Genomic DNA, 16,177 nt, shown 5'->3' with positions numbered 1-16,177 from the left:
GCCCCCAGCACCGCCTGGCGGGAACGTTTCTTTTCAACATAAACAAGAAGATGGAGGGGTCGTCGAGTGAGATAATATCCAGCACTACTGATAAAATCAATTTAACTGAAGTCGAGGCTGTTGTCCAGTCATGGATGATCGATTATTACTTCGCGTCACTGTGTCGGCTCTTCAGAGACAGATCTGCGCCGGAGTTTCGTAAAACATTGAAACTCTTTGAAAGTAACGTAATGTGTTTTGACTAGTAACGTTAAATATTTTTTTTATTATAGTAGTAACTGCTAGATGCTTTTATGTTGCTTTTATCTATTTTGAATCTTACTGGAGATGTTGTTTGTACTGTTTTCTCACTTGTGGTTTATTCCTCAGGTATCGTGGATGATCTCGAGGCGGGTTCCCACAGGTCAGATCACCCCACTCAGAGAACGATCTGCTGCTTCCTCGCCAGAGTGATGGACGGGGAAAACCTGGGTAAACGCATCATTAGCAATGGACATCTACATGTGCCAGATAATATCTTTTCATTTACACGTTTTCTTTGTAGGAACCTTGCTTAGATTTACAGTTAATTGAAATAATAGCTGGACATTTTACATCTACGTTTACAGTTATAAATGTCACGGTCGTGAAAAATCCTGGAAATGTAAATGATTCTTTTAATTCAAAGCAAGAAACCACAGTTGTATAGAGTAAAAACGTTGAACCAATAGATATCACCATCGGTCCACACAATATATAGATCACATTACATGCAGACATTAGTTTTGTATTGCAAGTTTTCTGAATTATGTATGCTTATGCGAATTAGCATTATCTAATTAAACATGCTTACATTTTGCATGAATTTCCAGAACAGAAATCTGAACACTGAATAAAGCCAGTTTCAGAATTCTTGAATAATTTTGAAATATTTGAGTGAAGTGTTTTTACAGAAGGGATTTTGAATCTACAACCAGGAAAACAAAAATTACAATGTTTTTGGGATATATACACAAACAAGGAGATATATAAGCAAACCTCTTTGTTAAACCCTTTAGAATATAAAGAATAATTTGAGGTGATACTGAAGGGAAGATTTATAACTCTGTTCATGAGAGAGAAAAAAAATGGTTACACTTTATTTCGACAGTCCACTTTGTAACTACATGTCAGCTGCATAGCAACTAAATTTTATTATTTGCAACTACATGTGTACTAACTCAATTTAGATTGTTAGGGTAGGTTTAGGGTTAGTTGAATAAAGTTGACAAAGAAAGTGTTAGAAGATATTAGGCAGACAGTATACTAATACTCTACTAACTGCTAGTAGACATGTAGTTGCGAGGTTACTTACCATTAGAACATCTAAAGTGGACTATCGAAATAAAGTGTTACCAAACAAATTGCCTTATATGTAAAACACTGGAAAAACCTGATGACAGCTATAAATTCATAAACACACTTTTGTTGTAAAATGATGGCATTTTTTGAAGAACCCTTCCGAATTGTTTTCTTTTTTTTTTTTTTTACTCATTCTTACACTATCAGAAGTCTTTTACAGTTTCGACAAGGATTCATCTAGATAGATCATGAGATTTTGCGAGAGTACTGTACGGTATTTCACAAAAACCTAATTCTTTTTTTTTTAAGGTACAAAGACAAATGGAAACAAAAGATTCATTAACCGTCCCGTCAGCTAATCCATCATGTCAAAATCTGTCTTGTTTTGTGTATTTCAGAAGTGCGTTATGATCATGTTTCTCAAATCACTCCCTTGATGTCAGCGTTGCCGATTTGGGAGTCTTTAAAGGAAGTATCTGATTCAGACTTGCACGCTAAGATCAAGATGCTACTGATTGTTCAGGTATTTATGTATGAGAGTGACGGATGATGCACATTGTAGAGTGTGAACAGGATTCAGACCTGACGATTCCGTTTTCATTTTGTGTCCAAGTCTGTCGCTGTGTGTGTGAAGAAAGGACATTCAAAGTTGGCAAATGAAACCCTGCAGTGGCTGGAAAAAGAGACTGAGTTACCAGCGGTGTGTATTTATTTACCCGTTACAGTTTAACATGCTCTTTGACTTTCATACAATGCAGCAAATTAACATCATTTTTTCTTAACAGAAACTACAAGGAAAGCTGACCACCATTGTGAGTAAGAAGGATGCATATGATCAGCTCCTGATGAACTTCACTTTCGAGCAGCTGTTGGAGAACATTGATACATTCCTCAACGCATTCAGCCAGGATCGTTCCTCCGTTTTCTTATTCGAAGTACGAGGACTTGTTTGTTCTGCTTACCAAAAAACTAATCCAGCTTACGATAAACTCTGGTTTGTTTTGCTGCATCCTGTGGGAACGTCCTAATGGGCTTCATTGACTGTGGTTTCAATGTGCTTACCGTATTTGCCTAATGATCACTTAGAATCGAAGTGTTTTCTTGAGGGTATGGGATGGAAACTGTGCAATTAGCTTCACCCTAAATACTCAATAACCACCTAATAAAGGTAAAGACAAGACATTGAGCTCTTAAGAGTAGATTTGCTTGCCACTAATGGTTTACTTGGCGATTTATAGACTGTATTTTGCTGCATATTACAAGAAATGCAATGAAGTGCCTCACCCTTTTTTGGTGTATGTTTGTTTTAGGCAGCATTAAAAGTGGTTCAAGCCCGTCATGAGAGATCAGAGAAAACCTCATCCGTACAGGATGGAAGTGAAAGGACTCCATCCAGCACAGAGTCAAACAAACCAGAAGAGTAAGACCATCTCTTTTATCTATACAGTTTTTAACTGCAGTTGTCTGGTAATAAAATTGATTCCCATTTTATTTATTTGGTTCTGGTCATTTATAATTTGAATAAAACTCTTTTCTAAAGTGAAAGCCTAAATTGTACAGACTAGGGCTGCATGATATTGGGGGAAAAAGGACATTGCGATATTTAATTTTTCTGAGATTATATATTGCGATATGAAATCTAATTTTTTCTTACAAACAAAAATGGGGTGAGAGCACTTACATTCTCATTTTAAATGATTTAAACATCAGCGTATTATTTAAATTAGAGTAAATTATTTGTTTGTAACTTTAGGATATGGTTTGAATTGTTAACATTACATGTTACGTACATGATCTTCCCACAAGCAATACTTTTGTTACTATGTTTATAAATCTTTGTTTATCTTAGTTTATAAAAACACAGCTGTTCATTGCTTAGTTAATGCACTGTGAAGTAACATTACTATGTTAACAAATACTGTACAACTTTTGATTTCAACAATGAAGGCTATAGCCCAAATGTTGAAATTAACAATGTTGTAGAAGTGCAGTTTAGTAATAGTAAATGTTAAATAATGTAGTTAAATAGTTTAATAAATAGAACATTATTGTAAAGTGTTACAGATTTCTTTTATACGCCAATTCAAACGTCTCGTGAGTTCAGTGTTGGACAGGTCAGTTGTTTAAACCATTCATTAAATTGAATCGGTTCAAAAGAATCATTAGTTCGCGAATCAGACGTGTACGGCACGCGTTGTGTAATTATCTCTGCAGTTTAGGATATCGCACAAGATTTGACAACACAGAAAACATTTCATCACTGGATAGTTTTTTTTTTTTTTTTAACCATCGTGTCAATTGATTTTGATTAATATGCGCGAGGGAGAGAGAGCAAGACAGTTCGCTCGTGTTGTTTGAAGACGGTAAAGGTGAGCGTGCGCACGTGACCGGGGCTCGCTCTCTGCTCATTCTTATATGCGCCCTGTTAAACTGGCAGGACTTAAAAACACATGCAAATGATAAACTTTCACACTATGATGGTTAAGCTGTGCAATTAATCCGCGAATCACATTCGTCAAGGGCCGGGGAGCAGCTGGCCCATACGGTTAATGAATAACGGATCAACTACGACAGCCTACATCGCACATCCTGCGATGTGACTATCGTGGATTCGTACATCGCGATATCGATGCTTAAACGACACCTCGTGCAGCCCTAGTACAGACTTTTTAGTGATTTTTTTTTTTTTTTTTTTGTCATTTAATATGTATTTAAACTGAATAACATATTTGAAATCGAAATTAATCCTGTATTTGGTGTTTGTGTCTCCACACAGAAATGAGACACAGGTGGATCCACTGGTGTTGAATATCAGGTGAGGGCCTAGAAAGTGATTTCAACAGAGACCTGCACTTACAATATATGAACATTAACGGTCACCTCACACTACAGTAATTCTCAGGTGAAGCTGACCTGAATTACTTCACCTTATTCTTTTTGTATCTCTCAAATGACTTGATTTAGTTGTCTTTGTTCTAATTGCTTTAATTGAAAACAAATTCATGAAACTGAAATAATTCTGTCTCCCTCACAGACCCAAAAGGAAACTTTTTTCAAAGCAAGTTCATCACGTATGGAAACCTGAAACTGCCAAAAAAGAGCAAACCACGCGCAAGAGAACCTCTGTTTACAGTACGTTCTCATTTAATGTATATTCTTTTACTGAATCATTACATAAAGGATAGTCAACTAAAAATGTGCTCTCATATTTCTCCATGAGAAAATTACTTTGCATACTTAACATACCATAGATCTTCTCAGTTCTTATAACTGCACATTTTTATAAACGTGTTACATAAACTTCTTTAAAATAGTTTTTGAGTTCCACAGAAATCAGACCGGTTTAGAACAACTCTTTAAAAACTCTATGAACATCAAGTTCCTAATATAAATCTCTAATCATTAATAAATGTTTGTTTTGTGTGCACAGAAGTTTCCAGGAGAAGTAGTGTCTGTTCAGATTTACAAAGCAATGTTAGTGTGACGAGCCAGCCCAGAAGGGTGAGTTATCTTCACTGTGTGTGTGTGTGTGTGTGTGTTTACAGTACAAGCATTTGTACACATAATAACAGCATTAGTGTTGGTTCTTTTCAGAAATGGACCACAGAAGAAGACAAGAAGCTGAAAGCAGGTGTGAGGAAGTATGGAGAGGGCAAATGGAGAATGATCCTGGATGACTTTGAGTTTGACAACCGCACCGGTGTTAATCTCAAGGACAGATGGAGAATCCTGAAGAAAACCGAAGGCTATTGAGCTGCAGGTGGCTTTTGCTTTTAGTATTTAAAGAGCTTTAGAAATTTTCAGTATTTAAGTGGTTTTCAGGCACTTTTTGAAAGTGTTTTTTTTTTTTTTTCAGTTAAGTTTGCGTAATTCATTCACATCTATAGTGTTCAGTGAATAATTCCATTGTTATGCTTGTAATTTCACAAAATATGTTTGGAAATCAGGAGCACCGTTTTGTAAATTAAAAGTAAAAACTTTATTTAGCAGAAGTACGACTGCTGGAAAAACAGCTTTAAAGCTTTCTGTTGTTGTTTGTTTGAACCGTAAGACTAAAATTTTCCAGTAGAGGATGCAGGTGAGGCAAATTTGAGCTTTTTTTTTTTTACATTCTTTTTCTTTTCTTTTTTTGCCTTTTAAATCTGTTCCTAGAGATTTTCACAGGAAAAAGGAGTTTGAAACAATACAACTGTAAAAATTTAAGAGATTTTAATAAATGTATGTGAAAGTGTGATTTGTTTGGTTTTCTGAGTTATGTAATATAATGTTCATTTGTGGACTTTAACAAGGGAGTGAAGAATCATCTTAGGTGTGTTTAAATGAAAATGAAGCTGTGCACAAGTGGACAGGAGCAGTGTTGTAGTCTCTGTACTTTCCTCCATGTTCCTCTGCAGCGAGGGCTGCCCACTGCCTGCCAGTGTAGAAGCTCATCCCTGCCAAGACGAGAAGAATCTATCATCAGGTGGCAGGTACAAAAACCTTACTTGTTTTACATTATGATATTTGTGGTTTACATTTCATTTGCATTGTTTGATTTCATTCCATGATATTTAAAGGCTTCTGGCATGAAATGCTTGACTTGTCTTGCAATGGCTAGTTTTCTAGTTTATATTTGCACCTTTGATCAGAAATACAATGTAAACTAATATTGTGAAATTTAAAATAACCTATTAAAAAAAAAAAGGTCTTGAAGGGATATTTCACCCAAAAAAGAAAATTTGATGTTTATCTACTTACCCCCCAGGGCATCCAAGATGTAGGTAAGGTTTTTTTTTTTTTCTCTCTCTCTCTCCGTAAAACACAAACCAACATTTTTAGCTCAAACCGTTGCAGTTTATCATTCTTATAATGTAAGTGGATGGTAATCACCGCTGAAACATGCACAAAAAAAACATTCACAAACAAAACCAAATTAAAGCCTGTGGCTTGTGGAGATACATTGATGTGTAGAGAAACAAAACAATTGGTCTGTGCAAGAAACTGAACCATACCGTTTTTCCTCTGATTCATGCAATGTCCTAACTCTCCTGAGTGCGTTCTTAGCAGCAGGTGCGTGAGGCGTCATCTTCTATCAAGTGGACCATTGAAACTCCTTATTGAGATTGTAGATTGTGTCAATGGTCCATTTGAGAGATAGGTGGCGGTAGTGCTGTGATCCACATCACATAAATCTGTGATCCACCATAAAGGAAGACAACAACGATTCCTCACGCACCGGTTGCTGTGAACGCGCACAGGAGGATGCCCTCAGGAGAGTCTTTATTTTTATTGTAAGTTTTAGCTGTGATTCCCATCCACTTACATTATAAGACTGATAGACTGCAACGGTTTGAGTTAAAAATCTTGGATGCCCTGGAGGTTTTTTTTATATTTTTTTTTAGGTAAACTTTCCCTTTAATGTTTTAAAATTTTAAGAGTCTTTTGCAAAATGTCTCATGAACTCTGTTGTTTTATTTTCAGCATGAAATCATCTGAACTCACAAGATGATGTGCTATGGTTCTCTAAAAAAATAACACTGTGGCATTATGGGTACACTACCTCTCAGCTAAGCTACCATCTCCTTGGCAGCTCTGACTGCGGTTGTTCATCGCCGGAGGCTGGCAGGCCACACAGACGGTGTAGCCCTCCCTCAAGTACTGCATCCAGCGCGTGTAGGGTCTGTTCTCCACCATGCACTGTGCTGTCAGAGACTCCATCTTGAACTCCATACAGAAACTGTGGAGCACACGCCATCATCAAGTGACTTAAGTGTTAATTGTGAGGTTATATCACTGTTCCTATTCTGACTATAGAAATATAAAATCAGGTCATTTAAAATTGTAGTTACAAGAAGTTAAATATTGTGACAGTCTGTTTTTATAATCGAAACTAAAGAAATGCGTGAACAGGCTCCTCATCACTAATTCTCATCGTGAACAGTGTCTTTGTGCCTGTTTAATCTCCGGTGATACATACCCAGCATCCACTGGGGCCCCATACAAATCATGTGTTCTGCCTTTGCTGTACTCCATTGTTGTTATAAATGCTGCTCCTGGAATAAATCCAACACAGTCACTGTTGAGATTCCACCAATAAACAGTTAAGTGATCAACTTTAGACCATCAAATAAAATAAAAAAATACTTGTAGAAATAAAATGTATAAATGTATTAAACATTTATAATTAAACTTAAAAGTTCCTTTTTTTTTTACGTACTGTGTTTTTTCTAATCTGCCAGTGTAAGCAAGAAGGCAGGACATTTTTAAAAGCAGTACTGAAAGAGAAATATGTATTTGTAGTACTTCTACTTCAAGTATTACAAAGTATATTTAAAAAAAAACTACCTGCAGATAGTATATTAATGTGATTAAAAGAGACATTTCCTATACATTTTATTTACATCTTTTATCATGTTTCAATGTACACTTACTTTGATGTGTTTACTAACCTACCTGCAAAACCACTGTTTTTTGAAAGGCTGCTACATGGATGAATTGGGTAACACTTTATTCTACGGTGTCCTCGTTACACATTACATCTTATAATAATAAATTATGCATAATTACATGCAATTAACTCTAAGCCAAACACTAATCATACAGTGGGTTTCTCACTTAAATGTTTAATTACACTGTAATAAGGACAGTTTAAAATTAAGTAACCAAAAATTGCAACTTCATCACAAATGTATAATTACAATTGCATTAAATACATGACGCACAATTTTAATAGAAGTTGCTTTAAAGTATGTTTTCGTTTACTATAAATGTTTGACTACATTCGGAAGCAGACTTTAACCATTATACAAAGACGATAGAATTATGAATTTACATTTAAATATGTATTTAAGTCCTACTTAAAAGTTACGAAAAGTTCAGCAAATTGCATTTAATATAAATGTAAACTATAATACATTTTCATTTAATTGTTAATAACATGCAACTGAATGTCTGAAAAATTACATTCCGTTTTCACTTAAGTATTCTTTAAAAATATATTATTCTGAAAGAAGTACTTTGATTTTCACAAGAGCTCTTACAAATATAAATTAAAAAAATACAAATATGTTGTCTATGGAAAACTTTGGAATGATTACAATGTTGAACATCTGTTCTGCATTTGGGCATAAAATATAACCTATGTTGACTCAGACCTTGCACAGAAGTGCAAAACTGTCCCTTGCGGTCCTGATACTGCATGCATCCGGCCTGTTCCTCCAGCCTCGGACAGGCCTGTCCGCTGTTTTGGGGCAGTCTCTGAACGCTCCGTCTCCGGACCCGGAATGAGGGCTGGCAGGGTTGTGCGCACCCACTCCAGTGACTCCACTCACTCACTACACACGACTGAGCTAAAAACACAACCCACAGGAGAGAAACGGGACCAAGATCACATTTTGGACAGATTTATGGTAATCAGTAGTTCAAACCAGTGGGGGCCCACTATGCCCTAGCAAACCTCCAAGGGATCCTCAACATATGTATGCAACAAGATATATATTATTTTAATTATTAACATTACAATAACAAATCTTTTTGTGTGTGTGTGTGAAAAATCTATATTTTGTTGTAAATAAAAAAAAAAGTTATTTCTGGAACTGGAAAAAACATTTAAATAAATACAGTCTTTATACATTATAGATATATAACACAACCCATTTATGACTATACACTTTCCTCCTCAAGCTCTAAAATATTTTGGTATTTTGAGAATTTTTTTTAAATATCATTTATGACTTTGAGTCATAAAGGTTGAGAACCACTGGTATATAAATATTAATACAATGCTTGTGTCAAGTTGTGACATGGCAAACTACTTTTTTGAATTATTAGTGCTATAAAGAATGAAAATGACTCAGGCCTACATCAGTTTTGGACTGACACTACATTAACAATGAGTGTAGATTTGAAAGCTCGGTGTAAAAACAGATGGCAGATCTGTATAGGATACATGACAGAATTGAATTCTGTTATGCTCAGTATTTTTGTATTTGACTGCTTATGCATTGCTACAGTATGAATGCTATGATGCTGACTGCTTTTAAATTTATTTAAATATAAATTGCTCCACATGCCATTTAATCAATTAATGTCTTGTGAAGTGAAAAACTGTGTGTTTTTGAAAAAAATATATATATCTTTTGTTAAGGCATTTTTCATTTAAACTGTCGCTTCTGGCCATAATCCATAACAACGTTTCCTCCATTGAAAAGTCTATCCTCTGTTGTCCTCTCACATTAAAATCCACTGACATATTTGTTTAGAACTGTTTTCGACTGTTTTCACATAAAACGGTGCTTGATCTGTGCATATTTGTCTCCTGATTCAGATGAGCCAACTTTTTCAATGGAGAAACCAATATTATGGATAGAGGATTCTGAATTTGTTTATTACAAACACTTCACAAGGTGTGGATTATTGTGATGTTTTAATCAGCTGTTTGGACTCATTCTGACGGCACACATTCACTGCAAAGGATTCATTGGTGAGCAAGAGTAATGCTAAATTTCTCCAAATCTGTTCCAATGAAGAAACAAAGTCATGTAGATCTTGGATGGCCTGAGGATGACTACATTTTCAACCAATTTTCATTTTATGTTGAACTATTCCTTTCACTGAAAGACTACATTACTACCACAGTACTATTTAAATGAACTACATTAACTGATGTATAAAATCTATCATTTAAAATATGTGTTGGTAAATGTGTACTAGAAATAAAATGCTTAGTCGTCTGCCAAAATATTCCTGTACCACATACCTGGACACTCTGTTGGGTAGTCAAAGCAGCAGTCTTTAGTCTTTAAACACCTCTCATCACAATAACACGTCCCATAGACACGGTCCATCCTCCAGTCAGTAGTGACACAGGTGAAATCTGTACCTTGACAGCACCTTCCTGAGCATCCGCCTTCTGCAAACTGGTACATCCCAAAAACAGCGACCATCACCAGAAGACCATTCCAGTCCAGTGACAACAAGCCCATCATTTCCTAAAAGAGCTCTAAAAAGTCCTTGTTACTGTCTTTGGTTCCTCTTGAAGTCAGTGCTACAGGTCTCATTCCTGGAGAGGAAATGAATCTGTCACAGGTGAAGTCATGCTTGTCGGATGAATCCTTGTGACCAAACAACTCTTCTTTTGGTTGGGCTGAAAGGAAAACTATATTCTGTGGCAATTTAATGTTTTTGTAAAAATCCGTCTGGAGCGTCTCTGCCCTTGTTCCAGCACACAAAAGTGAACGAGGTAGAGAAAAAGAGAGGTGGGGAAATGTTGTTTGAGTGAAGGGTGTGTGAAAGCTCTCTCTCTCTCTCTCTCTCTCTATACTGCCCTTTTGGCTGCTACGCCCTGTTGTACCACAGCAAACTGATCTCAAACCAGTGCCCAGTCTGTTTCTAAAGCTTGTACAGCAGGGAAACAGTGGGAGGAATGTGAACACTTGGCCTTGCTCCAGTCTACAGAGCTTGGGGCAACACAAGGCCCGGTTGCTGTCACATCTTCATATCGACTCCACAAGAGCAGACAGTACAGAAGTGCATCCACCTCTGCAAACTCCCACAGAGAGACTTCATGTTATGTTTGTTCATTAATGGTGGTATGTCTGCGACGTTTCCTCTTTGGAGTGATGGAAATGTAATTAGGTGAAGAATTAGGTTACTGAATTAGTACTTATCTAATCAGTATGCAACCATAACTCAATCAAAGTAACTCAGGAGCTACGTGTGGGTTTATTTACAAGACACTGAAAAAAGTTCAAAGTCCACATATAAACCAGTTAAAAAAGTTAAACTGCAAGAAAAGTGGAACTACAAATGACGTGTATATAAATATATATATATATATATTATAGATATTTTAAAATGTGGATGTTGATAGCATATTTTTTTTCTGTGCTTGGCTGAAACCGTTGTCCCTCCACAGGGAACTCAGCCTAATCATGAGAGGAATGAGGGGCTGCTCATGCACAGAGAGCAAGATCAAGGCAAAGACGGGATATTAGTGAGAATTAACCTCTAGGAGATCTGCTGTGACTGTTGGCAAACTCCACTGCTTTGATTGTTCGCTACAACAAGGGAGCCAATTCAAGCAAGAGTAACCCTCTTTAACATCATCATCAAACCACAGGAAATGACACTGCAAATGGAAGAATTGCCGGAACTGTTTCTGAAAGTAAACATAGAAGACATTTGTATCAAGCTAGCATCAGCCATCTGTTTTAATGAGAAATCAATAAGAATGTATTTGATTTCAGTGCAGATTTTCTTTTGGATACATTGAAAGTGCAGCAAATATACATTTTTGCATCAAATGTGGCTGATTTCCCTGTTGGCCTTTGAAACTCAGTTTGTAGAGTTTGAAAAACAGGTTCATTCATTTGCATGTTTGAATGGACTTTCCACATTTAGTGTGTTTAACTGCATTGTGTGTGTGTGTGTGTGTGTGTGTGTGTGTGTGTGTGTGTGTGTGTGTGTGTGTGTGTGTGTGTGTGTGTGTGTGTGTGTGTGCGCGTATAAGAGTGTTTATGGTGTATAAGTGAAGGAGAGTTATGTTGGGTCATATCATTGTTATGCATACCACAGCCCCCTGAGAAAACCGTCCATACAAACTGCCAATGTGGATACCAAACCAATGCAAAAAACACTAAATCAAATGAGCCCAATAGCACTGGTGCTAGAGCACCCCTAAATATCACAATCAATTTGCAAAGATTTAACGCATGCTACTACATTTTCATCTTCTCTACACTTATTTTTTCAACCCTGTTACAGGCACATGCATTACTATGCGTTACTATGCAACCTGTTATTCTGTAAAGTAACAGGGCTGATCAAATTTGATGATCATGCATGTGTTTTTAAGTGTTTCAATCCTGGTTGAGAGATGATATATTGGAACCTCCCAGAGGGTCACTTGAATATTGCATTATTTTGCATGGGTTGTTAATGAAGGTAACAGGGCTGACATGAAATCAGGGGATACAATAACGTAATTTATATTTTTCAACAGCTAAAACCTTAACCTTATCAGAATAAATGCTATTTAAATTATTTAAAATAAAATTTAAAAACTTTAAACTTTTAAATTTAAAACTGACTTTTTTGATGTAATATTGATGAAAAAAATATATCGTATTGTTATGTTTTTAAATTGCAAATTTATTTGATATTTTAATTCTATTTTGATTATTTCTTAGGGACACAAAAGGCTCCGATTTCGTGAATTTACCCTTCCATTTTAATGTAATTATTTTATTCCAATGATGGCAAAGCTGGATTTTCAGCAGCCTACTTTACTCCAGTCTTGGTGGTCAAGTAGCATTTATTATCAGTGTGGAAAAAAGTTGTGCTGCTTAATATTTTAGTGGAAATAATAATAATAATTATTATTAATTTATTTATTTAATAGATTAGGCTACAAGGAACATCATTTATTTGAAATCTTGTGTTATATATTTCCTGTCACTTTTAATCCATTTTAATGCATCCTTTTTTAAATAAAGACATTCATTTCTTTCTTTTCATTTTCTTAATTGACCTTAAACTTTCAGAAATAGTGTACAACTTATACCTTGCGAATGGATTATTAAGAAGGATATTGTAAAGATGTCCTAATCCCCCAAAAAATTTGAAAATACTTAAATATTAGCTTTTTTATTCATTTGCAGCATATGTTTTCTCTGTATTAGAGTAATACATTATAATAATGTATTTCATTTTCATTCAGATTTATTTTAAAGTGTTTTGTGATAGAAAAAAAATAAAAAATAAATAAATCAGTCTTTTCGAAATCTCTCTCAAGTTTCCATGGCATTTTATCATGACCTCAATCTGTGTATCTCTTCTTTTAATGTGATGTTATAATATCACATTATCTATAATGAATGAGCATTTATTCAGGGTTCCAGAACTTCCTCTTCACTTGGTTCTCCATCTGTTACAGTCTGATGGCTTGTTGATAGAGTGACTCAGCTCTTGGTTATGTAGAGAGTATCCATGCAGACACCTGCTTCTGTTTGTGTAAGGTGCAGGTGTGCTCTCATTGTTGACAATGGACAGAACAGTGAGTCTGTTTGTAATGCTGAACCAGAAAGAGAGGAAAACTGTACTCTAATAAAAGAATAAAATCAGAACAACACTGGTTCAGCCAATTTTAAAGACATATCAGTGGCCACTGCTGTCTTGCGTCAGTCAGCTGTGAAACCTGTTTTTTCAGAATCTGGAGTTCCAGTGAGGTGAGGTGTTACTCATCATTAGAACATGAAGGAAGGTTGTAAAGCTACAGGATGTTTTCTTAGCCTGATAAAAAGTATAGTGGGTCAATGTCAGTATGTCCAAACTGCAACTGTTATTTCATCAAAAAATAAATAAAAAAATTAGACTTTCACTGTGGAGCAGCAGGAGTAAAAGCATAAAAGTATGATTAAATGCATATCCTTGATTAAAGTGACGTGACATTCAGCCAAGTATGGTGACCCATACTCAGAATTCGTGCTCTGCATTTAACCCATCCAAAGTGCACACACGCAGAGCAGTGAACACACACACACACTGTGAACACACACCCGGAGCAGTGGGCAGCCATTTATGCTGTGGCACCCGGGGAGCAGTTGGGGGTTCGATGCCTTGCTCAAGGGCACCTAAGTCATGGTTTTTCTCTGGAAAAACTAAAAACATTGGGTCCAGGTTTTGTGAGCTTGATGGAAAGGTAACAGACAATGCTATTAATATCAACACATTTGATGAACTTGATCTGGTTTCATCTACCGATTTTAGTAATAGTACTGCACAGTTGAAACGTCCATCTACCAGTTGGGAAGTTCTGACCTTGCTTGGTGTGACAGCTGATTTTATTGAGCCAAGTATTACATCTATTGTGAACTGTAGCCTTTCTACAGGTATTTTTCCATCATTTCTTAAGCAAGCAGTCATTCAGCCCCTTCTCAAGAAGCCTGCTCTGGACCCTTTTGTTTTAACAAATTACTGGCCAATCTGGTCTTGTATTTCAAAAATATTGGAAAAAGTGGTTTTTATCTCAGCTGAGCTCTTTTTTGGCTAATAATGATGTTCAAGATGCTTCAGTCTGATTTCATGGCAGGACATAGCACTGAATCAGCTTTACTGCGAGTTTCAAATCATTTGTTACTCACTGCAGACTCTGGTAGTCGAGGAGCTTTATTATGCTCGACCTTAGTGCAGGTTTTGAGCTAATAGATCATGATATCTTTATTAAATGTTTAGAGCATGTTGTGGGCCTGAGAGGTAGATCCTTTTCAATGAGGGTCAGGGAATTTTCTTCCTCTTTAATTTCTATTGATTGTGGAGTTCCCCAGGGCTCCATTTTGGAGCCTATTTAGTTTTCAATATTTTTGCTGCTTTTAGGCCTTAAAAAAACGTAGTATGTCTTATAATCTTTATGCTGATGATATTCAGATTTATTTGGAGGATCTGAAGGACCAACTTCTCATTCATCGTTGTTATTATGTTTTGAGGAGGTGAAGGGCTGGTTAGAGCAAAATCGTCTACAGCTAAATGCGAGTAAATGTGAAGTTACCATTTTTGGGCCAAATAAGATTGACCGTAACATAAATTGTGTTTTAGGTACATGGACAACCAATGTGCCTCAAAGAGTTGAGGACTATTGCAAAATCCTTTTTGTCTGTTGCTGACCTTGAGAAAGTGATTCATGCATTTATCTCCTCCCGTTTGGACTATTGTAATGCACTTTTTTGGGGAGTAAGCGAATCTTGTCTTCAAAAAGAAGACAAACTTTTTTTCTTTGGAAAAACATGCACCAGTGAATCCTTCACAATAAGTCCAAAACCAAGCCTTAAGAAAGTGCTATGTGTACTACGTTAAGCTAACAGAGACTTGTTAAAGCACTTTCATATCATTGCTCTTTAGCTGATTTCGATTGCTTCTATTCTCCTCATTTGTAAGTCGCTTTAGATAAAAGCTTCTGGTAAATTAATAAATGTAAATGTAAGAAAGTAAAAAGTAAAGGTCAGTTTTGATTTGCTGACTTAAAAAAATGTTTTTTTTTTTTTGTTGCTTTAGTTTGACATTTTATGTCTCACTGAGCTTTCTGAGAAACACAGTAAAGTAACTCTAAAAGGTCTCTTATGTTTTATACTAGACATATTAATGTCAACTGATCTCAAAGTCATTCTTTGAACTGGACTTCTGTTGTTCGCTCTAACCGTTCTATTGAGCTAACCTTCAAAACTCTTGCCAAATCTGGGCCTTTTGATTTGTAGATTTGGCTGTGTTTAGGTTTGGCTTGGGTACCGTCTCCATTCTCAGATTCAGGAAGATAGAGGAGGACACTGTCTACTCTCTGTGAGTGAACTTACTGAAGTATATCATTACCGTTAACCTGACTAGGTCGCATTCCTTTCCAGTGCACACAAACCTCATGTCACTGTTGGTCATTTTATTGACTACAAAGGCCAGATATATTGTATGATAGTGGCACATCATACTTTTCATTATTTCACTCCTCATTCAAATGTCATAACGTTCATCCATTTAGCCTTTAAACATAGCACACAACAACTTGACGACAAGTTACATTTATAAGGGCTCTAACCTGTAGGGTTTGGAATCAGGCTGATTTGGAGTGAGTTAAAACAAGCTGAGCTGAAATGATAAACCTCTTGTGGGCAGGTTTACAGCAGCGTTTTATTAAAGGACTCTTTGTTTACTGTTTGTTCCAGGTAATTTTGATTGACTAAAGTTGAAAGCCGCTGTACTCACTTAAAAAAAAGAGAGAGAAAAAAACATGAAGAGTTCAGCTTGCTCACTTCGGCTCATAGAAAATGTTTTAAATACACTCTTCACATTTTCATATACAGTTACTGCACATCTTTAGACAGAACACCATGAA

The 16,177-nt window shown here is 36.1% G+C and overlaps 2 protein-coding genes across 2 annotated transcripts; one reads left to right on the top strand and one right to left on the bottom strand.

Moving 5' to 3' along the window:
- On the top strand, positions 1 to 5,133 carry terf1 (telomeric repeat binding factor (NIMA-interacting) 1). Its single transcript, XM_059524113.1, has 10 exons — positions 1 to 222; positions 370 to 471; positions 1,719 to 1,843; positions 1,934 to 2,020; positions 2,106 to 2,255; positions 2,631 to 2,740; positions 4,097 to 4,135; positions 4,355 to 4,452; positions 4,751 to 4,821; positions 4,915 to 5,133. The coding sequence occupies exons 1-10, from the start codon at positions 51 to 53 to the stop codon at positions 5,071 to 5,073; spliced, it is 1,113 nt and encodes a 370-aa protein (XP_059380096.1). The 5' UTR covers positions 1 to 50; the 3' UTR covers positions 5,074 to 5,133.
- A 377-nt stretch (positions 5,134 to 5,510) lies between these two features.
- LOC132115700 (somatomedin-B and thrombospondin type-1 domain-containing protein) lies at positions 5,511 to 10,699 on the bottom strand. The gene is made up of 5 exons (XM_059524112.1): positions 10,058 to 10,699; positions 8,454 to 8,648; positions 7,277 to 7,352; positions 6,860 to 7,036; positions 5,511 to 5,753 (listed from the first exon to the last, which is right to left on the bottom strand). Exons 1-5 carry the CDS (start codon positions 10,284 to 10,286, stop codon positions 5,636 to 5,638), a joined length of 795 nt encoding a protein of 264 aa, XP_059380095.1. The 5' UTR covers positions 10,287 to 10,699; the 3' UTR covers positions 5,511 to 5,635.
- Between the last annotated feature and the right edge of the window lie 5,478 nt (positions 10,700 to 16,177).

This window comes from Carassius carassius, chromosome 35 (assembly GCF_963082965.1).
Source record: "Carassius carassius chromosome 35, fCarCar2.1, whole genome shotgun sequence".
NCBI lineage: Eukaryota > Metazoa > Chordata > Actinopteri > Cypriniformes > Cyprinidae > Carassius > Carassius carassius.
This window is presented reverse-complemented; position numbering and strand designations above follow the sequence as displayed.